At 46.6% G+C, this 27,575-nt stretch overlaps 1 protein-coding gene across 1 annotated transcript in view; it reads left to right on the top strand.

Annotated features, from left to right (window-relative positions):
• The window catches only part of myo6a (myosin VIa), an 88,774-nt gene extending 63,582 nt beyond the window's left edge, over window positions 1-25,192 (top strand). Inside the window, exons 24-37 of the mRNA XM_061091414.1 lie at window positions 605-695; window positions 2,891-3,041; window positions 4,582-4,773; window positions 6,782-6,801; window positions 8,500-8,578; window positions 11,494-11,654; window positions 15,027-15,065; window positions 15,405-15,443; window positions 16,125-16,163; window positions 17,536-17,639; window positions 19,112-19,243; window positions 19,724-19,750; window positions 23,540-23,758; window positions 24,108-25,192. Coding sequence (XP_060947397.1) covers window positions 605-695; window positions 2,891-3,041; window positions 4,582-4,773; window positions 6,782-6,801; window positions 8,500-8,578; window positions 11,494-11,654; window positions 15,027-15,065; window positions 15,405-15,443; window positions 16,125-16,163; window positions 17,536-17,639; window positions 19,112-19,243; window positions 19,724-19,750; window positions 23,540-23,758; window positions 24,108-24,307 — 1,493 coding nt within the window. The 3' untranslated portion in view covers window positions 24,308-25,192. The remainder of the gene's footprint in view (window positions 1-604; window positions 696-2,890; window positions 3,042-4,581; window positions 4,774-6,781; window positions 6,802-8,499; window positions 8,579-11,493; window positions 11,655-15,026; window positions 15,066-15,404; window positions 15,444-16,124; window positions 16,164-17,535; window positions 17,640-19,111; window positions 19,244-19,723; window positions 19,751-23,539; window positions 23,759-24,107) is intronic.
• Window positions 25,193-27,575: the final 2,383 nt, after the last annotated feature.

Below are 27,575 nucleotides of genomic sequence, written 5' to 3'. Positions count from 1 at the left end.
CCTCTCTCTCTCTCTCTCTCTCTCTCTCTCTCTCCTCTCTCTCTCCTCTCTCTCTCTGTCTCTCTCTCTGTCTCTCTCTCTCTCACTCTCTCACTCTCTCTCTCCCTCTCCCTCTCTCTCTCTCTCTCTCTCTCTCTCTGTCTCTCTCTCTCTCTCACTCTCTCACTCTCTCTCTCCCTCTCTCTATCTCTCTCTCTCCTCTCCCTCTCTCTCTCTCTCTCTCTCTCTCTCTCTCTCTCTCTCTCTCTCCCTCTCTCTCTCTCTCTCTCTCTCTCTCTCTCTCAGAGACGTGTGAGACACTTTCATATAGTGAGGATCTACAGCTAAACAATGCGTATTTATTTATGTTTCTCCAGTAAAATGTCAAAACTGACACAAACATTATTGGAGTATACTTTATAAATCAAATGTTTTAATACGCATTGAACCTAATCATGTGAAAACGATGTTCTGGATCTTTACCCGAGTTCCACCCTGAACGTCTCCTTCCTCCTCGTGCTTCACTGACTCGTCTCCGTATGAGTGAATCATTCTGTAAAGTTTCCCTCTGACGTTATGAACCAAGAATATTGAGACGTTTTCTTTTCTTTTCTGTCGTTCACAGTGAAAAACAAGATTCTGTATCGGACCAGCGCCTGTGTCCAGATGCAGAAGACTGTTCGGATGTGGCTCTGCAGGAAGAAGCACAAGCCAAGGTGGGTTCCTTCCTTCCTTCCTTCCTTCCTTCCTTCCTTCCTTCCTTCCTTCCTTCCTTCCTTCCTTCCTTCCTTCCTTCCTTCCTTCCTCCTTCTCGTTCCTTCCTTCCTTCCTTCCTTCTCGTTCCTTCCTTCCTTCCTTCCTTCCTTCCTTCCTCCTTCTCGTTCCTTCCTTCCTTCCTTCCTTCTCGTTCCTTCCTTCCTTCCTTCCTTCCTTCCTTCCTTCCTTCCTTCCTTCCTTCCTTCCTTCCTTCCTCCTCCCTCCCTTCCTCCCTCCCTCCCTCCCTCCCTCCCTCCCTCCCTCCCTCCCTCCCTCCCTCCCTCCCTCCCTTCCTTCCTTCCTTCATTCCTTCCTCCCTCCCTCCCTCCCTCCCTCCCTCCTTCCTTCCTTCCTTCCTTCCTTCCTTCCTTCCTTCCTTCCTTCCTTCCTTCCTTCCTTCCTTCCTTCCTTCCTCCTTCCTTCCTTCCTTCCTTCCTTCCTTCCTTCCTTCCTTCCTTCCTTCCTTTCTTCCTTCCTTTCTTCCTTCCTTCCTCCTATCCATCCAGTTTTCTTCCATCATCCGTCTCATCTCCACTTCCTCCCTCCCTCCATCCCTTCCTTCCTTCCTTCCTTCCTTCCTTCCTTCCTTCCTTCCTTCCTTCCTTCCTTCCTTCCTTCCTTCCTTCCTTCCTTCCTTCCTTCCTTCCTTCCTTCCTTCCTTCCTCCCTACCTCCCTACCTCCCTTCCTCCCTTCCTTCCTTCCTTCCTTCCTTCCTTCCTTCCTTCCTTCCTTCCTTCCTTCCTTCCTTCCTTCCTTCCTTCCTTCCTTTCTTCTCCCTCCCTTTCCTCTTATTCATCCAGTTTTCTCCCATCATCCGTCTCTTCTCCACCTCCTTCCTTCCTTCCTTCCTCCCTCCCTTCCTTCCTTCCTTCCTTCCTTCCTTCCTTCCTTCCTTCCTTCCTTCCTTCCTTCCTTCCTTCCTTCCTTCCTTCCTTCCTTCCTTCCTTCCTTCCTTCCTTCCTTCCTTCCTTCCTTTCTTCTCCCTCCCTTTCCTCCTATCCATCAAGTTTTCTTCCATCTTCCGTCTCATTTCCACTTCCCTCCTTCCTTCCTTCCTTCCTTCCTCCCTCCTTCCCTTCCTCCCTCCTTCCCTCCCTCCCTCCCTCACTCCCTCCCTCCCTCCCTCCCTCCCTCCCTCCCTCCCTCCCTCCCTCCTCCCTCCCTCCCTCCCTCCCTCCCTCCCTTCCTTCATCCTGTCCATCAAGTTTTCTTCCATCTTCTGTCTCATTTCCTCTTCCTTCCTTCCTTCCTTCCTTCCTTCCTTCCTTCCTTCCTTCCTTCCTTCCTTCCTTCCTTCCTTCCTTCCTTCCTTCCTCCTATCCATCCAGTTTTCTTCCATCATCCGTCTCTTCTCCACCTCCTTCCCTTCCTTCTCTTCACTTCCCTGCTTCCTCTCCTCCTCTTCTTTCTCGTCATGCCTCATCTCCATTTCCTCTCCGTTTATCTCCTTTTGCTTCCACAGTTCATTTCCTTTCTCCTCTCTTCTCCTCCCTCCACTGACCCCCCCCTTCTTCTCCAATAGAGTATTTCTTCAAACCCGTGACCTGCCATCCATCCTTCCTCTCTCCATCCATCCTTTCTCCCTCCATCCCTCCTTTCCTCTCTCCTCTGCTGTAGTTATCACTTCTCCTCACCTCTGTCCTTTTCATTCTTCCTCGTCCTCATCTGTCGTCTCCTCGTCTTCTTCTTCATTATCTGCCACTTTCACAGCTCACCGGCGTCAGTCTGCCTGCTACACACACACACACACACACACACACACACACACACACACACACACACACACAACACACACACACACACACACACACACACACACACACACACACACACACACACACACACACACACACACACACACACACACACACACACACACACACACAGATGAAACACAGTGGGATGAACATGAAGTGATGGTAAAGTCTCTGAGATCTAAATAAACCAGCAGCTTCGAGTTGAACATTTCTTATTTTTCAAGATTTACAGAGATTTTTTAAAACACACAAAACACAGTAAATTAAATCCCGTTGAATTAGGAGATGACAGACAGATGACAGACAGATGACAGATTACAGATGACAGACAGATGACAGACAGATGACAGATGACAGACGGATGAATCGACTGCTTCATGTGCTCCGTGTGTTTCAGGATCGACGGCCTGGTGAAGGTGAGGAACCTGAAGACCAGGATGAGTCGCTTCAACGAGGTGGTGGCCGGGCTGAAGGAGGGCAAACAGGAGATGAGCAAACAGATCCAGGACCTGGACTCTGCCATCGACACCCTGATGGCCAAGATCAAGGTGGGTGAGACCGAGGGTTCGATTCCCGGGACGGTAAATCCCTGAATCCAGCCTGTGACGTCTGAATGGTTCGGTGAAATCCTTCGGTTCTGCCGTCTCCTCTGAGAGACACAAACCAAGGATTTCCAGGGTTTGGCCTGAAGTGTCTCCCACTCTCAGGAAACCATGAAAGCATGAAATGATCTCACACTCTGCTGATAAGTCTCCAGATATAAACCTGGATAAACAAAGATTATCTGAGATATTCCCAAAAGTGCTGTTGCTGTTGAGCTGGAATCAACTCACTTTAATTCTGGCCTGTTGTTCAGGATGTATAATCTCACTCCTGGATGTGGAGAAGCGTCTCTTAGTTTAATGTTCCCACTGAGCGTGGAGACGTGTGCGTCTGACAGGAGCTCGCGGCACAAAACGCAGGATTAGGAAGCTGAGCGCTGAAGGAGGAGACCTGAGTGAGTTTGCTCTCGTCTCTTCAGCCCTTATCTTCTGCAGCTCGTGTCTCCGAGCCACGGGCAGTCAGAGGAACCACTGTGACAGCAGATGTGTATGAATATTCATCCTCGTTAGCACGAATCCCTCTTCAGGTTCACAGCCTCTCCCCGTGGGTCCGAGAACCCCCCCCCCCGCTGACACTGAACTGAGACTCTGAGGAGTTTAACCTCTGGTGGAGCTGAGACGATGCTTCAGGTTCTGTCTGAAGATCGGACGTCATCATATTCAGTCAATCAATCAAATGTTATTAGTATAGCCCATATTCACAAATCACAGTTTGTCCCATAGTCTTTAACATGGTGAGACATCCTCTGTCCTTCACCCTCAGCAAGAGTCAGGACAAACTACTAAAAACCCTTTTAACAGGTGAAGACACATAGAAACCTCAGAGAGACACATGTGAGGATCCGTCTCCCAGGACGGACACAAGTGACACAGATGTGTAGAGGAGAACATCATCAGGAGAAAGGTTTCAGCAGCAATGATGAGGGGAAACATGTTGAAGGAGAACTTCAATACTATATGTGAAGCAGTCCTGCTGCATCATAGTCTCTGGTCAGCAACCATCAGGACCAGATCCACTTTAGTCCACAGTCATTGTCCACTGGCCCCAGTTAGGATCCATCATCAGCTGCCACCTCGGTCCTGGTCCACCACCATCCGATGCCAACGTGATACAGGATCCTCCATTATCACTACGATCAGCTGGCACGATACAGAATCCACCAAACTGGATCCACCACCCAGACCTCCGACACGCGATCCACAGATCCTGATCCATGATGTGGCCACAGTCTGGATTCAGAGATTTGAGGAAGTGACTGTAGATGTTACAGAGTCTGAGACTTTGAAGCAGCAAACACATAAAGTGGAGAAGAAGAAACGTATTATTTAAGTGTTTTTGTTGATGTTCATATCTGTCGGATCCAGTTTGATACAAAGACTGAACCTCGTAGTTTGGACAAATTTGATCAAAACAATTGTTGAAAATGCGTCTGCGTCCTGTATCTAAGAAACTTGTTAATGTTGATCCTGACCATGTGTCCGTCAGATCACCATCATGACCCGGATCGACATCGACCACGAGTTCCAGGCGCTGGTGACCCGGTCGGAGCAGCTGCTGACGGCCATGCAGAACAAGAAGAAGGAGGAGGAGGAGCGGGAGCGGCTGCAGCGCATCCAGGAGGAGATGGAGCGGGAGAAGAAGAGGAGGGAGGAGGAGGAGCAGCGCCGCAAGCAGGAGGTGTAAGTGGGAGAATCTATTTGTTCTTTTTCAGCCTCTTGACTGAGATGAAACTGTATTTTTTTGTCCGTCACGTACATAACAAAAAAATGAAGTGGCACTTGTCAAAGTCGGCGTTTTCTGACCTGGCGAAATCCTCTGAGTGAAACTGCTGCAGTCGACAGATCCACTCAGGGATTTACATAATGAGGATTTATTAATATAGCAGCTGTAAAGTGTTGTTCTTACACTTTCTGTGCTGAGCGTCCTCTGTGATTCACAACGAGAACAAACAGCTTCATCACAGCTCGTTTCAGGTCGTCGCCCCAGAGTTCCCATGATCCTCTGCTTCCTGAACCCGAGGAGCTGCAGCTGGAACAAATCCAACTGACTCTGTTCAGAACTCTTTAGTAAAAATAGTAGGGCTGGGCAATGATTAAAAGTTTGAATCGAGTTAATCGCATGATTTCCCTGATTAATCACGATTAATCGCATTTGTATACGCAAAATCCAATAATGAATTAAAAAGTAGTGTATAGCGCAATTTTATTTTCAATGTTCTGCCATATGAACGAAAGTGCCATAACATTTGTTGTGCAAACACTTTTAACATCAGCATTTAATACAGAAGCAGTTAAATAAAATATTCAGTGTAAATCTCAACTTAACAATGTTATCAAAGCAAATACAAAGTTAAAGCTCAATGCCACTGCCAGGGCATTAATGTTATCCTCTTCGTTATGAAACATGTATCCTCCTCCCTGCCTCTAACGTAGTCTGATGAAGCCTCGCTCGCTGTTTCGTTGAGTGATTTGCTGATATCAACTGTGTGTTTTGCATTCAGGTGATATTTTAGACAGGAAGTTCTCCGGTGATAAGAAAATTCACCTTGGCAGTGGCTACAAATAACTTTGGTTCTGTCGACTCCGCCGTCTGGAAGAACTTTAAAATGAAAATGGCCATGTAAAAGCTCCGTAGCCTTATCCATGGTTGTTTATCCGCCAATTATTTTCTTTTTTCCGGTTCCGCAGCAGTCAGCAACAGACTTTCACAAAATAAAAGCCTGACTTTCACAATAAAACAATAAATAATCAAACCTGAGTTAATGCGAGTTAAAATAATTAATCGAGTTAAAAAGGTGATGAGTTAACTCGTAGTTAACTAGTTATCTTGCCCAGCCCTAAAAAAATAGAAAATTAAAAAAGGAACATAGAATTTGAGGCAGCTCCGTTTCCACGTGTAGAGAAATCAAGTGTCTGTGATCCGTCTTATTCTTTATGTGTCGTCCTCTGGTTCCTTCTGACGACACTTTACTCATGAAACTTGTTCTTCTCACGAGTTTGACCTCTGCAGTCCCCCCCCCCGCCCCCCCCAGGAGGACTGATGGGAGTCGTTGTGTTCGTCACAAACCACTTCCCCCTGATATAAGACATTAGAGACAACAGCCTAAATTTAATGGCGCGCGCTCCCCTCACTCTCAAGTTATGAACTCCCATGATTCACCTGAAGGTCACAGGCTGAAGGTCGAGGAAGCAGCGAGAGCATCAGAGAGTCCCTGACCCGGTCAGATCAGCGTTTATAGGATTTCCTGTTTCCTCACAGACGTGTTCTACCTCAGCAGAGTCTGAACACTTCTTCTTTCTTCTGGTCGTTTGGCTCATGTCAACAACTTAAAGAGGAATCAATAGAAACTGAAACATGAGAAATAATGTTAAATGACAAAAATATACATTTTACCTGCAGCCTTTTTTTATTTGAATGCAACTCAAAGAAATGCAGAAACGCAGTGTTTGAGAGGAATGAATGAAAAACCAAATAAAGAAATAGATTTTTTTATTGAAGTGCATAAAAGATAGAAATACACTGCGTTCCACGTTATTATGCAAATTGGATATAAGGGTTAAAAACATTCATTTTTTAGTTTTTGAATTAAACTCATGGATGGTATTGTGTCTCAGGGCTATTTGGATGATTGAAATCAATCTCAGACACCTGTGATAATTAGTTTGCCAGGTGAGCCCAATCAAAGGAAAACTACTTAAGAAGGATGTTCCACATTATTAAGCAAGCTACATGTTTCAGGCAAAATAGGGAAGAAAAAGGATCTCTCTGCTGCTGAAAAGCAGCAAATAGTGCAATTCCTTGGTCAAGGTATCACAACATTGGATATTTCCAAAAGAATTGCGCGTGATCATCGGACGGTGAAGAAATTTGTCACTGATTCACAGCACAAGCGGGTTCGTTCAGACAAAGGCAAAATAAGGAAGATTTCTGCCAAACAAATGCGTAGGGTTAGGAGGGCAGCCACTAAAATGCCATTGAATAGCAGCAAACAGGTGTTTGAAGCCGCTGGTGCCTCTGGAGTCTTGCAAACTTCAAGATGAAGGATGCTCAAGAGGTTTGCAAGTGTCCTTAAACCTGTTATTCGTTCCTCTAAACCAAGCTCACAAGCAAAAAAGGTTGCAGTGGGCTCAGGACTACATAAAGACTAAGTTCCAAACTGTTTTGTTTACGGATGAGTGCCGTGCCACCCTTGATGGTCCTGATGGATGGAGCAGAGGATGGTTGGTGAATGGCCACCATGTCCCAACAAGGCTGAGACGTCAACAAGGAGGTGGCGGAGTCATGTTTTGGGCCGGAATCATGGGGAGAGAGCTGGTCGGCCCCTTCAGGGTCCCTGACGGTGTGAAAATGACCTCGGCAAAGTCCGTAGAGTTTCTGACTGACCACTTTCTTCCGTGGTACCAAAAGAAGAACCGTGCCTTCCAAAGCAAAATCATATTCATGCATGACAATGCACCATCTCATGCTGCAAAGAATACCTCTGGGGCATTGGCTGCTATGGGCATAAAAGGAGAGAAACTCATGGTGTGGCCCCCATCTTACCCTGACCTTAACCCTATTGAGAACCTTTGGAGCATCATCAAGCAAAATATCTATGTGGGTGGAAGGCAGTTCACATCCAAGCAGGTGCTCTTGGAGGCTATTATGGCATCCTGCAAAGACATTAAAGCAGAAACTATCAAAGAACTCACAAGTTCAATGGATGCAAGAATTGTGAAGGTGATATCAAAGAAGGGGTCCTATGTTGACATGTAACTTGACCTGTTAAGATGTTTTTGATTAAAACTTTTTTTGATTTCAGTTAATATGACCTCTTAATGCTGCAAATTCAACAAATGACAATTTTTATTTCTTTACAACTTATAAAATATCTTGAAACTCAGAAACTCAGAGACTGCATAATAATTTGGAACACTGCATTTTGAGTTTTTTATTTAAAAAAAAAATACTGTTATCATTGGGAGGTTTGTTCAATAAAATTTGAATTATACTCTAACAGTTGATGACTTGAAAAATATACTGACTGGCTGTGCATTACTATTTAGGAAAATCTGAGCAAAGTGTAATCTGCATAATGTGGAACGCGGTGTAGGTGCGTACATGTTTGTGTGGGTTTTTCAAATGTACCTGAGGTTTCATATTTAAAATAGATTCCAGTGAATGAAGGTGAGTAACGATGCAGCCGAGTCGATCGGTCAGAAGAGAGAGATTCAGCTCCTCTGATCTTTGTCTTCTTTATTTATTCTCCTCCACTGCTCTTTTATACGTCTCCATCTCCTCTCTCTCTGTCCCCATACATTCCTTTCACCCTGTATTCTCTCCCGTCTCATTCATCACTTTGTCTTTTCTCTTATCTCTGTCTCTCTCTCTCTCTCTCTCTCTCTCTCCTCTTCCTCCCATCAGGAAAGGCGAGATGGAGCTGAAGAGGAAGCAGGACGAGGAGGAGAGGAAGAGGAGGGAGGAGGAGGAGAGGAAGATGCAGGTGGGTGTCGGCTCTGTGGCCCTTTGTTGTTTGAAGCATTGGTTCACTGGAGGATTTCAGAGTTCAGCTCAGAGGTCAAAGAAACACGACAAACTGGAAACTGCAGAAGAGTCTGTCGTCTGGAAAAGAGTCTGAACAATAAATATGAATTCAGTGGTCGTCTGAATATTAATCCAGTTCCAGTTTTTTAGCACAAAAAATAATCCAAGCCAATTTCATTAGAAATGTGTGGATTTTATAATGTCAGACACCTTCTATCTTTAAAACCTTCCACCCAGATATTGAAAACCTCCGAGACAGAGAAGCAGTAAACAGTCTCAGCAGTGGAACTGTGATCTGGAGGAAAAGGACTTTAAATCAACCACATAAGATATAATAACCACATAAGATATAATAGGAAACAAGGTGTGACGAAGCGTTTCAGTCGGACTGTAGAAGTGTGTCGGAGCAGGTTTGATAAAACGTCATTTTGTTTCTTATCCGTCTGCGTAATGAACTTTGCCGAAATCCTCATTTTGCCGACTCGACACATTTAGAAACAGTGAAAGCGCTCGGATCCATTAGCGCCTCCGTCCTCGTGTCGGGTCGGAGATTAGTAATTTAATCTAAATGAATAATAACGTTACACAAAACAAACCGCAGAGACGTTGATTCATCACTGGAGTAAAGAGCCGGTGGCTTCAGCAGAATCTGCACAGAAAGGTGATGAGACTTCCACCTTTAGATTCTCATTAGAACCTGCAGGAGATCAGTGGATAGAAGAGCACATCTCCAGTTGTTTCCTGAATCAAGTGTTTCTGCTGAGACCAGAGAAACAGCTCAGGGTGTTGGAAAACAGATCAATCAGGTCGATTAACTCCTGAAACTGACCTCTGAGGAAGAGGAGGAGCTGGAGGAAGATTTGAGGCGAGTGGCATCAAGTTTATTAAGGTTTAAAACATCTGTAAGCTGCAGGCATTAATGTGTGTGTGTGAGAGAGAGAGAGAGAGAGAGTGAGAGAGTAGTTTTACAGTCAGGAGGTTTTAAGCTGAACATCCAGCGTCTCTTCGTCCATCTGTCGCTGCTGCGGCTGGTTCCTCTGGTTCCTCAGGTCCCTCTGGTTCCTCAGGTTCCTCAGGTCCCTCTGGTTCCTCAGGTTCCTCAGGTTCCTCAGGTTCCTCAGGTTCCTCAGGTTCCTCGGGTTCCTCAGGTTCCTCTGGTTCCTCCAGGCGTCGACCTGGCCCTGGATCAAGTGCAGGTTTCAGCAGTGAGCGTCCAGTGTACCGATCAGAGCCGCTGGCCGGGCGCCCGGAGCCTCAGGCCAGGTTACCCACAATAAATCTCCTGCTCTTCCCTCAGAGCTGTTGTGCTTCTCATCACGTTCGACCTCCTCTAAATATTCATGCCTCCTCCTGCAGACTCCAGCAGAGCTCAGGAATCCAGGAGACGAGCAGACAGCCGGCGCTCTGTGAGATTCAGAGTTTATTTATCTCTTTATCCACAGATTCACAGCCGGGAGCCAGAATATGCAAAGTGCTGGAAAGTGACATTTCCTGTGGGTGAATTATCCTCAGTGGGAAATCAGAGCTGATGTTTAACTGTAACTTCTGAAGCTCAGAGTCAGATGATGTTAGTGAAGATTAGGGTTGCAAAATTCCGGGAATATTCAAAGTTGGAAACTTTCCATGGGAATTAACGGGAATAAACGGGAATAAACTGGAAATGTTGTAGGTAATTTATACTAACTGTATTTACCTTGTCATATACAGACATAAATATAAACATTGTGTTTTGTCATAGTCTGATTTGAGCCCTGAGGAAACTTTGGGCACTTGACTATATGCTTCTGCATCGTTGTGTCATTCTTAACATAGGTCTTTGCACAGTATTTGCAAATGTACACAGCCTTTCCTTCTACATTGGATGGGGTGAAATGTCTCCACACATGAGAGAGTGCACGTGGCATTGTTCTGTAGAATAAGATGAGAAAAAAGTTTGTAAAAAAACACTAATGCAATGCCAGAGATATAAATAGTTAGCCAAACAATTGGAATCGTCTGTAAACATATTTTACAATTGATGGATAAATGAATGGAAATAGTCTAGATGAACAGATGAACAATCCTCAATCAGCATGCTAATATATTTTCCCAGTAATATCATGGAAACTTACCTGACTAGTCCTTCACTCTACAGCAGGCCTCAGTAGCCCTGCTGTAGAGTGAAGCATGCTGGGAGTTATCTGTGCATGTGATGGAAGAATGCACAGTGGAGGCTTGAAACTCAACGTTCCATACATCTTTAAAATACAGTTTTGAATGATGTTTTTATTGCTCAGCGTTTAATTTGCGTATTTATTTTTTTTTTTTTCAAAATTCCCGAGCTAAAGTTCCCATGGAAAGTTTCCGGAAAGTTTCCGGAAATTTACCGGAAACTTTCCACCCCTTTGCAACCCTAGTGAAGATCCATCATGATGATCAGTGATCTCACTCTGACCTCAGATCAGCTTCCTGCTGCACTGTCTATGTTCTATCACCTGAATGAGTCCGGAACAGTTTGACTCGTCTGACGAACAGGAAGTGAACACTGAATACTAACCTGCCATTGGACGACTCGTTCAGTCATCAGACTCCTCCCCTTTCCTCTACTGGTGTGTAACCCTTATTTAACAAAGAGAGAGAAGTGTCTGTGCTGAACAAAGTCAGACGATGACTCTAAATAAAGAGTAAGATCAGAAAGTTGCTGGACATTAACGATGAAAAGAGAAGAAGCGTTCAGACACGTTTCCTCCAGGTGGCGTTCCACAGACTCTTCTTCAGACTCAGCTTCTCATCTTCAGTCGCAGCTCAGATGGTTTTCAGTCGGCTTCAGTTTCTCACCTCAGACGAGAACCTGAGGCTGGAGACAGAGTTCTAACGCTTGGTGTGTGTTTCCAGGTGGAGATGGACGTGCAGCTGCTGGCGGAGCGCGAGGAGGAGGCGTCCCGTCAGAACGTGCTGGAGCAGGAGAGGCGGGACCGCGAGCTGGCGCTGAGGATCGCCCAGAGCGAGTCGGAGCTGATCCCCGAGGAGGCGCCGGGCGACTCGGGCCTGCGCAGGTACCAACCCTCAGGACGCTGCTCTCAGATCTGCTCTCAGTCTCTGTGTCCTTGTGATTCTGTGAGGTTCAGTGAGTGGGAGGATCTTTGTCTCTTTGTCTCTTTGTCTCTTTGTCTCTTTGTCTCTTTGTCTCTTTGTCTCTTTGTCTCTTTGTCTCCTTGTCTCTTTGTCTCCTGCGGCTGACGGAGCTGTGCAGCTCAACATGTTCTTCACACCTCAGTTAAATCCATCAACCACAAGATGCTTTAAACAAATAGAAATTATCAGATGGTATTAATTAGATTTGTCCTTCAGAAAAGATTTAATTCAAATGAAATGTTTAAAAACTAAATCGCAATAATTTAATTATTATATTATTTGCTGATTATGTTTCTGTCTCCTCACTGGAGTCGTCCTCAGATCTCGTGAACAAAGTTTCTCAGAAAGGTCTTTAGGGAATTTCTTTAAATTTGGTAGAAACCTTTATTTAGACTCAAAGATGAACTGATGAGATTCTGATGGTCAAGGGTCAAAGGTCAAGGTGACGTTTTTAACATCTTCAACATTACATCTCCAGTCTGACTTCAGGGACCCCCCCGACCTGCTCTGGTTGGTGGAGACAAACAACCACAGATGATTCTCGTCTGTTCTGAAGCTTCACTTCCCTCAGGTTATTAAAGGTCAAAGGTTAAAAAGTTGATCCTCCGACCTCCACGAGCTCGACCAGATGAAACCAGATTTTGATTCCGAGTCGTCTGCCACGAGCAGCTCAGCCTGACCTCAGAATGTGATTAGAAATCATAGAGTTATTAAAACCAATCTGCTGCTTTGAGAAGTGTAAAGAGAACCAGAAGTTTCCAGAAGAAACTCTATTCACTCTGGTCACGTCTCAGTCCGACGGGAAGTGGGACAGGAAGTGGGTTTGACAGGAAGTGTGACGCGAAGTGTGACGGGAAGTGGGACAGGAAATGTGACAGGAAGTGTGACTGGAAGTGTGACTGGAAGTGGGACAGGAAGTGTGACAGGAAGTGTGACTGGAAGTGTGACTGGAAGTGTGACAGGAAGTGTGACAGGAAGTGTGACAGGAAGTGTGACTGGAAGTGTGACGGGAAGTGTGACGGGAAGTGTGACGGGAAGTGTGACGGGAACTGTGACAGGAAGTGTGACTGGAAGTGTGACTGGAAGTGTGACGGGAAGTGTGACGGGAAGTGTGACGGGAAGTGGGTTTGACAGGAAGTGTGACGCGAAGTGTGACGGGAAGTGGGACAGGAAATGTGACAGGAAGTGTGACTGGAAGTGTGACTGGAAGTGGGACGGGAAGTGTGACAGGAAGTGTGACTGGAAGTGTGACTGGAAGTGTGACAGGAAGTGTGACAGGAAGTGTGACAGGAAGTGTGACTGGAAGTGTGACGGGAAGTGTGACGGGAAGTGTGACGGGAAGTGTGACGGGAACTGTGACAGGAAGTGTGACTGGAAGTGTGACTGGAAGTGTGACGGGAAGTGTGACGGGAAGTGTGACGGGAAGTGGGACGGGAAGTGTGACGGGAAGTGTGACGGGAAGTGTGACGGGAAGTGTGACGGGAAGTGTGACGGGAAGTGTGACGGGAAGTGTGACGGGAAGTGTGACGGGAAGTGTGACAGGAAGTGTGACAGGAAGTGTGACTGGAAGTGTGACAGGAAGTGTGACAGGAAGTGTGACAGGAAGTGTGACAGGAAGTGTGACTGGAAGTGTGACTGGAAGTGTGACGGGAAGTGTGACGGGAAGTGTGACGGGAAGTGTGACGGGAAGTGGGACGGGAAGTGTGACGGGAAGTGGGACGGGAAGTGGGACGGGAAGTGGGACGGGAAGTGCGACGGAAGTGCGACGGGAAGTGCGACGGGAAGTGCGACGGGAAGTGCGACGGGAAACTGTGACGGGAAGTGTGACGGGAAGTGTGACGGGAAGTGTGACGGGAAGTGTGACGGGAAGTGTGACGGGAAGTGTGACGGGAAGTGTGACGGGAAGTGGGACGGGAAGTGGGACGGGAAGTGTGACGGGAAGTGTGACGGGAAGTGTGACGGCAAGTGTGACGGCAAGTGTGACGGCAAGTGTGACGGGAAGTGTGACGGGAAGTGTGACGGGAAGTGTGACGGGAAGTGTGACGGGAAGTGTGACGGGAAGTGTGACTGGAAGTGTGACGGGAAGTGTGACTGGAAGTGTGACGGGAAGTGTGACGGGAAGTGTGACGGGAAGTGTGACGGGAAGTGGGACGGGAAGTGTGACGGGAGGAAGTGTGACGGGAAGTGTGACGGGAAGTGGTGACGGGAAGTGGGACGGGAATCGGGACGGGAAGTGTGACGGGAAGTGTGACGGGAAGTGTGACGGGAAGTGGGACGGGAAGTGGGACGGGAAGTGTGACGGGAAGTGGGACGGGAAGTGGGACGGGAAGTGTGACGGGAAGTGGGACGGGAAGTGGGACGGGAAGTGGGACGGGAAGTGGGACGGGAAGTGTGACTGGAAGTGTGAGGGGAAGTGGGACGGGAAGTGTGACGGGAAGTGTGACAGGAAATGTGACAGGAAGTGGGACAGGAAGTGGGACAGGAAATGTGACAGGAAGTGTGACAGGAAGTGTGACAGGAAGTGTGACAGGAAGTGTGACTGAAAGTGTGACTGAAAGTGTGACAGGAAGTGTGACTGGAAGTGTGACTGGAAGTGTGACTGGAAGTGTGACGGGAAGTGTGACGGGAAGTGTGACGGGAAGTGTGACGGGAAGTGTGACGGGAAGTGTGACGGGAAGTGTGACGGGAAGTGTGACGGGAAGTGCGACGGGAAGTGCGACGGGAAGTGCGACGGGAAGTGCGACGGGAAGTGCGACTGGAAGTGCGACTGGAAGTGCGACGGGAAGTGCGACGGGAAGTGCGACGGGAAGTGCGACGGGAAGTGTGACGGGAAGTGCGACGGGAAGTGCGACTGCAAGTGCGACTGCAAGTGCGACGGGAAGTGCGACGGGAAGTGGGACGGGAAGTGGGACGGGAAGTGGGACGGGAAGTGTGACGGGAAGTGTGACGGGAAGTGGGACAGGAAGTGGGACAGGAAGTGTGACGGGTCAGCAGCTGAACTTAATGATTTACCAGCAGCTGAGGACGTGGAGCTTCCCTCACAGAGTTGGTTCAGTGTTCGTTCACAGACTGAAACCTTCATGATCCACTGATGATCACCAGAGTCAGAGGAAAGTCCAGAGCTTCTTCTGAACTCGTCTCCTGCAGATCAGCTTCCTGCAGATCAGCTTCCTGCAGATCAGCTTCCTGCAGATCAGCTTCCTGCTTCCTGCTCACAGTAGAAAACTCCATCTCCATTTCTGTGTTTGTAACCATCTTCTTCTTCTTTGTTTTCTTTTGTTTCTTCCTCCCAGCAACGGCTCTTCAGTTCCATCGTCCCCAGAGAGAGCAGCGTAAGACCCGGAGCTTTAACCCTTCAACTGACCCCCCTGACCCCCGAACCCCCCCCCCGCCTCCGACCTTACAATCTGACCCCCCCCCCCCTGCATGCTGTAACAACCTGCCGGCTCAGAGCTGCAGCTAACAGACTCAACAGATCTCATTTATTCAAACACAATCAGATCTTTGTAAATTTCAGTTTGATGAACGTGGATCTCGTCCTCTGACCTCTGACCCGAGGTGTGAAGGTGCTTCTCTCCTGATGAGTGGGGGGGGGGGGGAGGAATCACTTCTCCTCTTGATTGGTTTCTTGTGTTGTGCAGACTCATAATCCCATAATCCTCTGTTCACAGCGCCGCCGCCGGAGCCTCAAAGCTGCCGAGCATGAGCATGTAGGTTCCTCTCCACGCACCCACACCTTCAGGACGAGTGTAGATGTTGTTTCTTAGAGACGCTGGTTCTCCACTCGGCCGGAGTCGAGGCTGCGTCCGGAGAAGAGCTTCATCGGAGCTGCTCGAGCACCAGAAGCGTTCAGTTCTCTCAAGTGTTTGATTCTTCCTCTCGTGGTGAAGTTCACGTCACTTCAGAGTTTTCAGTTTCCTCTCTGAACTTCCTGAAGCTGATTTGAAGCAAAGTCGATCTATTCAGGTTTATTTCAGAAGAACAGGCCACACGCTCATTTACTATCTTCATCCACTCAAATCTTTTATTTTTTGTAATCTTGTTCACTGGCCGTAAAATAAATTTAATATATTTCTGCCTTCTGCTTAGAAATACTTGTTTAATGAATTTCATAACAACAGAAAGACTCATGGAAATAAGTCGTTTTCATTCACCAAACGTGAATAGACTTTACATTTCTTTAAAAATACATTTGAACTACATTTCTTTAATTTTATTTCTCCATTTTTTCCATGTCTTTGTATTTGTTTTATTAATAGTTTAGTTTTTTCTTTCATGTTTGTAACTCATTCGTTCATTATCATGTTTTCTGTTTTGTGTTTGTAGATAAACATCTCACATCATGTTAATAACTTTGTTTTTCTCCGTGTCGGCACCTTCGTGCTTTTCAGGGAACAAATGGCCAAAGAAATGTCTGAACTTCTGGCTCGGTGGGTAGAACTCAATCCATCAATCAATCAATCAATCAATCAATCAATCAATCAATCAATCAATCATCCATCAATCAATCAATCAATCAATCAATCAATCAATCAATCAATCTGAAGCTTAATCTTCAGATTGACTCAGTTATTGATTGAAACATCCTCTGAATGATAAATGTAATTTAAGGATGAAGTTTAATTGAATTAATGTCTCTTCAGGTTGTTGATTGATTTTTATTTGTCTCATTTATCCGTCGACCTTGAAGTGAATCTGACGTGAAACTACAAATGTAAAGAATTTAAGGAAATATTAGAATTAATTAATTAATCAAAAGTCTTGAGTTTAAACGTTTCTGCAGAAACAAACAAAGTGTTTCAGGCGTCGGCGTTGAGCTGAATCTCCCGCCCTCGTTAGCGTCGACCTCTCAGCGACCCCGGCAGCTCACATTAAACGGGGGAGTGACTCAGCACTTTCTCCTCGGGTCGCGGCGCCGCTCGCGTTCCCCCGGATGTTCCCCTCAGCTGACTGCAGCGATCAGCCGCTCAGCACGCCGCTCAGCACGCCACACGCTCCCGGGAGCACGGCTCCGAGGGCCAGCTCCCGCTAATCATGGGTAGAGCCGACCAATAGGATTAAAGCAGCAGCAGGGCCCCTCCTCCAACTTCCTGTTGTTCTAAAAAGGGTAAATCCCGGTCACGGATTAGCGGGCCTGTCAGCGGCGAGCGGCGTGCAGCTGGCGAGCAGCAGCACGCCTCACGACCTCTAACCCACTTTATAATGTGACAGAGCGCCGTGTGACTTCCTGGCGACTGGGACAGCATGCGTCCCCTGGATGGCGTCCCCCCCCCCCGTAGAGCTCCCCCCCCGCCCCCATCACTGTCACTCTAACATCTGTAGCTGTTTCTCACGTCTCTAATTCTTCTTCCTGTTTCTGTGGCGCCCTGCAGGTGGGCGGAGCTTACTGAGACGGGTTACAAACAGCCTTTTGTTCACTTTAGCTCAAGTTATTCACTTTGATCTTTGAGAGGCAGACGCCGTCTTTTGGATTTCCCTCCATCTTTATTTCATGAATCTCTCGAACACGTCCTCTCTTCCTTTTAATGGGACATTAAACTTTAATTTCCATCGTAGAAATAAAAAATGGAAAATCCATCGTCAGATTTACAGCTTCCATTTCCTCACTGGTGAATAAAAAGCCTCCTGAGACGCCGTCAGTAAGCTCCGCCCTCATGTTTCTTTACATATTAATATTTTCCTTGAAAGCCCTTTTCGACCCCAGCTCCAAACCAAGCGAGTAGCCCCGCCCCCTGACGCCCACCCCCCCGCTCTGACCCTTTGCCGCTGACTTCCTGCGCTCCTTCCTGTTTCCTGTCTCAGAGGTCCTGGCGTCCAGGCGTCCAAGGCGGCCGCCGGCGCCAAGAAGTACGAGCTGAGCAAGTGGAAGTACGCCGAGCTGCGGGACTCCATCAACACCTCGTGTGGTGAGTGTCTCACTTCGTCTCATCGGGAACAACCGGGTGGTTTCAGACCCGGGACCCGGACCTGGAGGCTCATGGTCCCCAGGGGAGGAGCCACCAGCACCAGGTTCCACTGAAGCCTGAATCCTGGCTTTTAATTCAGTTTATTATCGATGTTCATGGTCTCCAGGGGTTGAATTGTAATAATGATGATTATCTGCACGTCAACAATAGTCACGTTCTTGCTCCCAGAGGATGAACTGGATTTGTGATCCGATCAGAACAACTTTATAAACACTCGTGTCGGGAAGAACAAGACAAACATAGAAATTCATATTTGTAGATTTTCATTTTAAATTCACTTTCTTAGTCCCCAGAGGATAAATCTGATGTCTTTGAAAATGACACAACTTCCTGGACATTGTTGTGCACTGCTCACGTCTGAAAACAACAGACACAATTAGCATGTTTTATTTGGATTAAAAAGTTTAAAAACAACGATCATCTGCTCGTTACGTGGAAATCAAAAAAGCTGTTTTCCTTTAATAGAGTTTTTCAAAGTCAGGTTTTTAGTTTGTCTGACTGGAAGCTTGAAGCCGCTCTGGACTGATCGTGACTCAGTGACAGAGTCGAAGCCACTTTGAGTTTAACCCGAGCGGCGTCCTGTCCTCGCCGCAGGAAGCGTGGAGGACGGGGGGACGGGGGGGGTCGACCCCCGCCGGCGCCGCTCTGAGATGAGATGAATGTGGCGAGCGGCGGCCGAGCCCGAGGGCGGCCGACACATAAACACAGAGAAATGATTCAGTTAGCTGTTAACACGCCGCTCACCCCCCAGACGGAGGAGGAAATGGAATACTGATGTGATCACGTCCGCCGCTCGTGATGAGGAGGAGGAGGAGCGGCGGCGGAGGAATAACGCTCCGGCGTGCGGGGGGGGGGGGGCGAGCGGCTTGTTGACATCTGACATGTTCCAGATGATTCCTCCGGGTTTCAGCTCCACAGTGAACTGAGCGTTTGTTTCTCTCAACGCTGCAAAGTCTGTTTTGTTCAGTTGACATCACCTGAGCACTTAGTGTGAGCACATGATGACTCATCCTCCTGTGTGTGTGTGTGTGTGTCTGTCTGTGTGTGTGTGTGTGTGTGTGTGTGTGTGTTGATTTGTGTTTAAATATTAATGAAAGTCTGCAGCAGTTTGAGGAGATGAACTCAAATCGATGCGTTTGTCAATAACGATTGTTTGAAGTTTAACTGTTTCATCATTAACACGAATTCCCCATGTGGCCAAAAGTATGTGGACACGGATTCAGTCTGCGTTGTGTCACAGTTTGTTCCAGTAAATCATAATGTTGTGAATATTAATGATACGTTAAGAGTTACTCCAGCTTCTGCAGGTACCAGACGACAGCAGATCTTAGTCTCTCGTCTTCCACAGAAACGATTTGAAGACATTCACCTGCTGAAGCTTTGACATTAAACCGATTTCCCGTCTCTCGCAGACATCGAGCTCCTGGCCGCCTGCAGGGAGGAGTTCCACCGCCGCCTCAAGGTTTATCACGCCTGGAAGTCAAAGAACAAGAAGAGGAACACGGAGACGGAGCAGCGGGCGCCCAAATCCATCACCGACTACGGTAGGACGCCACAACGCCACCGGTGCAGTCTGGTGGTGTGAACTGGAAACTGAGTGTTGATCAGAATGTGTTCACAGTGAGAAGCTGCTCGTTGTCTGTCAGTCAGAGATCAGAAGGTGTGATGCTTTGCTCCAGAGCTCCTCGGTAACTACAGCAGCTTTTCTTATGATATTTAATCATCAATGTTCAGACATCGACAGATTTCTTCTGTCTGAAATCATTTCGCTCCAAAAGAACTGAAGTGAAATGAATCTGGAAACGAACCAAAACATTAGATTCTCTCACTTCGCTCTCGTTCTTTAAACCAGAAGGATTGTTCTGGTTTCACTGGGACCAGCTCGCTCTTCATCCTGCGTGTGGACATCGTCTTCCTCGTCTTCCTCGTCTTCATCAGGACAGGAAGCTCATGTCTCCTGGTTGCGGTTGTGTAGCATCACTTCCTTCAGTGTGTGTTTTATAACCTGACGTGTTTACTTTCAGATCCTTCACGTCCTGTGAGAGCAGCATGTAAGTCGTCCTTCAGTGTGTAACGCTACTAACCCAGAGCTGCTGCCCCCCCCCTCTCTTTATTAACCCCCCCCCCCCCCCCCCCTGGTGTCGGCCTCCGGTTTGTGTGTCTCTGTCTGATGGAGAAGTTTGTCACCTCAGTGGAGGATGGTTGGGTTTCCATGGCAACCTGTGTGGAGCAGGAGATGATTTGAGTGATTCTGAGGCTGAAAGCTGCCGCTCGTCTTTCTGCTGCAGCGGCGTGACAAAGAGCCCGGGTGACTCCGCCCAGCGCCGAACGCCGAGGTTACTGATACTCCCACACGGAGGAGAGAGGAGACGAGGGAGGGAGGGAGGGAGGGAGGGAGGGAGGGAGGGAGGAGGACACAAGGCATCTCAGGGCAGCCTGCTCGCCTCGTGTTTGGCGGCAGACGATCAGATCAGATCCACGGGAGCGTGAGAGCGGAGACACTGGAGCCGCTCGGTCGTGACCTGAGGACTCGATCAGCGTACGAGGGGGAGAGCGGAGCGGTGGGACCGGTTCACCGAGGACTAGGGGTGTCACGATACCAAAAATTCAGTAGTTGGTGCCAATACCAGTAAAATAACACGATTCTCGATGCCAATTTCGATACCACGGTAAAAAAAAAGTGCATTATTTGGATGTTGTTCATGTCATATACGGTAATTCAATGTGCTTGCGCTGCGCATATACTGAGGGTTATACGGTAGTTGCGGACGCATGTGAGTGACGCTTTGTTGTGAGACACGTTATGCATTAAATGATACACCTGCCTCACGCCGGGTTTACACCGGACGCTGAAGCGACGCCAAAGCGACTCGTCAGCGCAGCACCAAGCCTTAGATAACAGCTGGCTCCCATCCACTCCCATGACGCTTCAGCTTCCGGTGTAAACAACCAAGCGCCGGCACGCTAGGGATTAGCGCGGAGCGGCGGCGTTGCTTCCGTGTCCGGTGTAAACCCGGCGTCAAACGCAAAATACTTCCATACACGACTCTTTGTGCCTTTTTAATAAACAAGTCGAGGTGGGGCGAACGCTGCAGCCGCAGTTGCCGTCTTGGTTTTCAGAATGTAGCACCGATGCTAATGCTAAGTTGCTAACAGCTGCTAGCATCGGAGCTCACGGTGCCTACGGTGCTTCAAAAACTTGGGCATCGGCATCGTTTTGTTATGTTAGTATCGACAGGTATCGTAGGTATCGGTTCTCGTGACATCCCTAGAGAGGACACGTGTCTGAATCCTCCAGAACCAAACGCTCACTCAGGACTCAGAGCGTCGGAAAAGACTCGTCGTGAAAATCTGATCCTCGTGACTCAAGGCAAAGATTTTAAAGATTTAATTATTACGTTTTATGAACTAAAGTTTGTACGTTTACAAAACAAAAACATTCAAATACGTCACCTCAACCTTTTATTAAGAAGATAAATCGATAAATTAGTTGTTCTGACTTTTAATTCATCCGTTGAAACCACAGACGACTTGTCAGCTCCTGGAAGTGAAGCCAATCCTCTCTACCGCCCCCTGGTGGCTGGCTGCAGCACAGGTCATGAACCTCCTCCACGTTAGCAGATGGGACACGAACCAAACTAGAAAAGTCAAAGTAGATGTCGAGTCATCAGAACAAGACGTCAGCTTTTATATTCAACATCATTTCATTTCATTTTCATTTGAGTCGTTTCACACAAAGTCCGACGCTCAAGATTCTGCTGCTTTTTCTGAAGAAGAAAATATTTGTGACTTTCTAAAACTTGTTGCTATGGGAAGGTGAAGGTTGTTGCTGTTTCCTTTTCTCACCTGTGTGTGTGTGTGTCTGTGTGTGTGTGTGTGTGTGTGTGTGTGTGTGTGTGTGTGCTCATCTGGTTGGTGACGGAGGAACAGTGTGTTGCAGATGATGTTTCATGTTTTTCAGAAGACATTGGAATTTATTTTAACAAGGTTTGAATTCTGGAATCACTTTAAAAATTCCAGGGAATTTACGACTCATTATCCCCTTTAAGTGAAGCTTAATACTCTGAACTCGTACTAATATGACGTCGTAAAATGAATTTACTTATTTATCAATTTAATTTCCTCTTGTTTACATTTCTTACCTTTGGAATAGAAAAATTAAATAATAATTTGCATTAGAAACAGTTTCTTATTTCTTGATGTGAACGTGAACCCCAGATGAAATGATTGAGTTGAATCTTCTCGTCTCTGTAGATCCTCCTTTAGTCTCCGCTCAGTAGATGATGCAGATTGAGCTCATTTCCTGTCACGTGTGGCGGTGGCGGCGCTTCACGTGCTGCTGGTTTCCTCCCTGTGCCCCCCCCCCCCCCCAGCACCACAGGCTCATTAGCAGCTGATCTGAGAACAGCAGCGACGGCCTCAGTGTTCACAGGCAGCGAGAAAACACTGATTTCACCTCTTGAGTCTGATTCCTACGGAAGAGGATTAGGGCCACTGTGGAAAAAACAAGTGAGTTCTGAGTTTAAACTCAGAATTCTGACTTTTTTCTCAGAATTCTGACTTTAATCTCAGAATTCTGACTTTAAACTCAGAATTCTGACTTTAATCTCAGAATTCTGACTTTAAACTCTGACTTTAATCTCAGAATTCTGACTTTAATCTCAGAATTCTGACTTTAAACTCAGAATTCTGACTTTAATCTCAGAATTCTGACTTTAAATTCAGAATTCTGACTTTAATCTCAGAATTCTGACTTTAAACTCTGACTTTAATCTCAGAATTCTGACTTTAATCTCAGAATTCTGACTTTAATCTCAGAATTCTGACTTTAAACTCAGAATTCTGACTTTATTCTCAGAATTCTGACTTTAATCTCAGAATTCTGACTTTAATCTCAGAATTCTGACTTTAAACTCAGAATTCTGACTTTAATCACTTTTTTTTTTTTTCTCAGAATTCTGACTTTAAAGTCAGAAGTATAGGTGCCTGTGGCAAACCAACTTCAGGGCTCAGAGCAACACAACAAAGGCTACTTTCCCTCGGACCTCAGTGAGTTTGTCAGAATTCTGAGTTTAAAGTCAGAATTCTGAGAAAAAAGTCAGAATTCTGAGATTAAAGTCAGAATTCTGAGAAAAAGTCAGATTTCTGAGTTTAAAGTCAGAAATCTGAGAAAAAAGTCAGAATTCTGAGAAAAAAGTCAGAATTCTGAGAAAAAAGTCAGAATTCTGAGTCTAAACTCAGAACTCACTTATTTTTTCCACAGTGGCCCTAATCCTCTTCCGTAGATTCCTGTTCTTTCACCTGCGTTTTAACTGCTGGGAAAATACTGCGAGTTTGCATTAGAAGCAGATTCAGGAGAGAGAGCGAGAGAGAGAGAGCGAGACAGAGAGAGAGAGAGAGTCACATGACTGCAGCTCCGAGGAAGAGCACAAGGAAAATAGATTTATTTATTCTGCTTTTTTCAAAGGGTTTAAATAGTTTTCAGCTGTTTTTAGCTTCACAAACTATATTGAATCCATTTCCATTGTATTTGAGACACAGCAGTAAAAACAACAGTCAGTTTTCTCGTCTCACTCTTACACCTGAAAGCAGATTTTATTTTAAAACTCTTTATTTTCCTGTCCAGATTCTGTAGATCTGATCCTGAACGTGTTGCTCAGATCAGTTTGTTCCTCAGTTGAAACTCAGGCTGATAAACAGGAACCAGGTGGAACTGTAGATTCTGGCGTCTCTCCCGTTACCGGGCTCCCAGGTTGCATGGCAACATGAACACTGACTCCTGATTGGTTGCTGTCATCCCTGAAACGACGCCTAACTTGTGTTTTCCATCCAAACCACAGCCCAGCAGAACCCGGCCCCCCCCATGCCGACCCGGCAGTACGAGGTGGCGATGAACCGGCAGCAGCGCTACTTCCGCATCCCGTTCATCCGGCCCAGCGACCAGTACAAGGACCCTCAGAACAACAAGAAGGGCTGGTGGTACGCCCACTTCGACGGGCCCTGGATCGCCCGGCAGATGGAGCTGCACCCGGATAAACACCCCATCCTGCTGGTGGCGGGTCAGTACTGCACGCACTCAGCACGAGGCTAACACTGGACAGTCGCCGCGTGTGTCGTTTGAAACAGGAAGTCGTGAGTGACAGAATAAAGTAAGCAGGAGAAGACTGTAGAAGAAGAAACAGTTTGTGCACGTCCTCGGAAAATAACGCTACACGTACGCAAGATGCAATATGCATATGAAAGATAGGGGGCGGTGTTAAGTTAATAATACATCAGCTCTGCAGTGAACAGAGGCTAATCCGAGTTTCTCTCAACGTTAAAAACCTTTTCTGTGTAAAACTGTGGCGTCAGTTGAGAGAAGCAGGAGAACGATGTCCGACTAACCCTGAACCGGTCTCTCGTCCTCAGGTAAAGACGACATGGACATGTGCGAGCTGAGCCTGGAGGAGACGGGTCTGTCCAGGAAGCGTGGGGCGGAGATCCTGCCGCGGCAGTACGAGGAGATCTGGGAGCGCTGCGGCGGCGTGCAGTACCTCCGCAGCGCCATCGAGAGCCGACAGGCCCGGCCCACCTACGCCACGGCCATGCTGCAGAGCATGTTCAAGTGACCAGCAGGGGGCGGGGCCTCTGCAGACAAAGGGACCAGCTAACACAGGCGGCGTCCGGGCGGCGCCGGGGAGGTTCTGACTCGGGAACAACTGTCCTTTTTGTTTTTCTCTGGTCGTTAAGTGTCTCGCTCGCTTCGCCCCCCCCGGCTCGCGGCGAGAGCATCGAACTCTATGCAGAAAAAAAATCATAACTGATCACATCCGGTTGTTTTCCTCTCGTGTCTGAAGTTTAACTCCGAGGCCTTAACACAACGTTAACAGGGTTTAATCACCACGAGGTCGACCTCCTCTTCTTCTTCTTCTTCTTCTGTTCAGAGCTGCCTCCCAAACCACACACTTCTAATTCACCTGTAGTTTTACATTCCTGACGTGGTTTCCATGGTAACAGACCTGTTTACATCGTGTGGATCTTTCCTCCTTAAATCTGCTAAATCTTTATTTGACCTTCGTCTTTGCGGCCGAATGTTTCCTGAGACCTGGATGATTCCTTCCTGTCGTGATTCCTTCTTTTCCTCATCGTGTGATTTCAACTTAATGAGAAAAGGTTCCGAGACTTTGTGACTTTGAGACCAAACGTTGCTCGAGACATTTTGTTTCGTTTTGTTTTGGGGACCGAGCAGTGATTCAGCTCCGTGATTAGTTTCTGCAGAAAAATGTGAATTAATTATGCAACTGCTGAGCTGCGACTGTGCTGCTGCTGTTTCAGAGCAGATCAGTTAAAAGAGTCATTAAAACATCGTTAGTCTTTAAATGAAATCTTTGTACACGAGGAGACTTAATTTGCATACTTAGTGATTCCAACATGTTTTTCTTTGACTTTATCTTTAAAATATTAATTCTACATTTGGCTGTTTGTTAAATAAATTCACCTGATTCTAGAAAATGTTTGAAATGTCAGTTTGGACGTTTTTCTGTGGATGTGAACGAACGCTGGAACCGGAACCTTCTTCCAACACGGAGATATTTTCTATGAAATCACGCGAGTTCGGTTCGTGACGCTTTCACTGGAATGTTTATTTTTAAAAGAACGATTTCTACCTGAGCCTGTGAGGTCGTGAGAGAAGCAACGAACCAGGTCACATGACCCGAGTCGTCCGTTTGTCCTCGACACTTTAGAGACGATCCCTCGAGGCTGATTCTCCTCCTGATGACCAGGAACCATGTGACCTGTCTGAACCCGTCAACACGCAGGAGCTCCAGAGAACACGGCTTCCTAAACGTCTTGTTTCCACTTGTTGAAAGAATCGTGATTCATCATGAAACTGATCCGACTCCGTGTGAAAGTCAGGAAACTGAAAAATACCAAAAACAACGTGACGAGTTTGCTTCAGACTAAAGTTTAAATTTCATAAATTGTAAATGAAGATCGACGACACGTCTCATATTAACGCTGCCACCTTGTGGTGATGATGTCATAAAGTCAGAGTCTGAGCCGTAGTGATCGTGGGGTGGAGCTGTGGTATCGAGGTCCCACCCACACATCACTCAACCAATCATGAGTGAGTCTCAGCTCGTTTGTATAAAATCAAATAACTGATTCAAACCAAACTGATAAGAACGACCTTATTTAACGTCTGCTCTTGACCTGCAGCCACCAGGGGGCGATCAGGGGCTGTCGTTATGAAGGTGCTGTCTTGTCGTCCATCTTTGTTTACAGACTGCGGCTGATTGGTCGAACAGAACTGAACCTTTAAGGTGAAAAGTCGTCATTAGGTTCGTTAATGTCATAAAATCTGACCAGTAAAAATTGACCAGTTTTATTCTAATTCAAACGTTTTTCACTTTGGAATCAAACGTTGTTTTTGCCTCGTTTTGAATCTGTGTAAAACTCTGCGTGTTGATGTCGAGTGTAAACGTGCGACCTCTGACCTCTGACCTCCGGAGGCCTAAAGGAAAACGTCTGTTTCTCTGCTCACGTTCCGATCGTTCCTCGGGAATCTGCCTTCGTCCACTCGTCTCTTTTCTAACTCTGATTCTCTAACTGATGAATAAAACCTGTTTCACTCACCTCGGCTCCGCCTCTGACTCCGCCTCTGACTCCGTGAACCACGTTATGCAAACTGAGAATCTGATCCATGTTCAAGTGAAATGAGGAGAGAGTCTCTTATTTAGCAGTTTGTATTTTAAACTATTATTTGTAAAACAACACGTAAGCGAACATGTACAACGAGACGAGTCCAGACACACGTGATATTTACATGATCTGTACAGGAAACAGGAAGTCGGACATCTAGCAACTCGCAAAGTCTTTTTGTTTTTACAGTGCAGCTTCAGAAATGAGACAGAATATGAAAAAGTGACAGATTTTCTCCTGAGCTTTCGATCATGTGACAGTTTTCATCAGCGGTTAAATGATGATTTCTGTCGCAGCTTCTCCACGATGTCACTTGAAGCCGCTGATGAAAACCATGTGATGCTGCTGAAAGCTTACAACTATTTACAAAGTACTTCAAACATTTGTGGATGAATCCTCTTTTGCCTCTAGCGCCACCATCAGGTTAACATGTGTAAAATATTTTAGTTAATGACCAAATACCTGAAGTTAAAGAAGCAACGTTCCACTGGTTCACAATAACACATTTTAGCTTTTTTTCATTGATTAAACTTTAACCTTGAAAAAACATTTTAATCAAACAGCTGAAGGGAAAATACAAATATTCCTATGATGAAAAGTCACATGTCGATATCGCTAAGATTAAAGGTACCGTATGTAAGTTTTTCGCTAATGCTACATTGCTAACGAACTTACTGAAATCAGAACTTCCTCGGCTGAAAATGAGTTTGGTAGTTTTTGTGTAACCCTGGTAACAAACAAACAGAAATGAAAACAGAAGTTTCTTTAGCTACGCAGAAGAGGAAACTTACGTAAAGCACCTTTCAGTGGAAACGATTGTGAACCACTGATCTACGTGATGAAGATCATCAACTGACTCCTCCTCCTCCTGCGACGAGGTGAAAAACATTCGTATCGATTATCTTGATTATCGGAAAAGAAAAGTCTCGACAGATCTAAACAACAACAACAGATCCTGAGAATCTTTCAGAAGATAAAGCGTCGGGAAACAGAGACGTGAGTTCCCGTGGCTGCAGCGTCCGAGCTTCTCTTCAGTCGACAGCTGCAACCGTTTGTTTTTTCAGTGTCTGTTTCCCCGGAAGGAAAATCGTCTCTGATCGGAAGCTCTGACGACTTTTATTCTGAAAACTCTTCTTCGTCTTCGAGGCTTTGACGAGTTTCCACCTGATTCGTCTGCAGAGACAAAGGAGACGT

The sequence above is a fragment of the Limanda limanda genome, chromosome 18 (assembly GCF_963576545.1).
Source record: "Limanda limanda chromosome 18, fLimLim1.1, whole genome shotgun sequence".
NCBI lineage: Eukaryota > Metazoa > Chordata > Actinopteri > Pleuronectiformes > Pleuronectidae > Limanda > Limanda limanda.
This window is presented reverse-complemented; position numbering and strand designations above follow the sequence as displayed.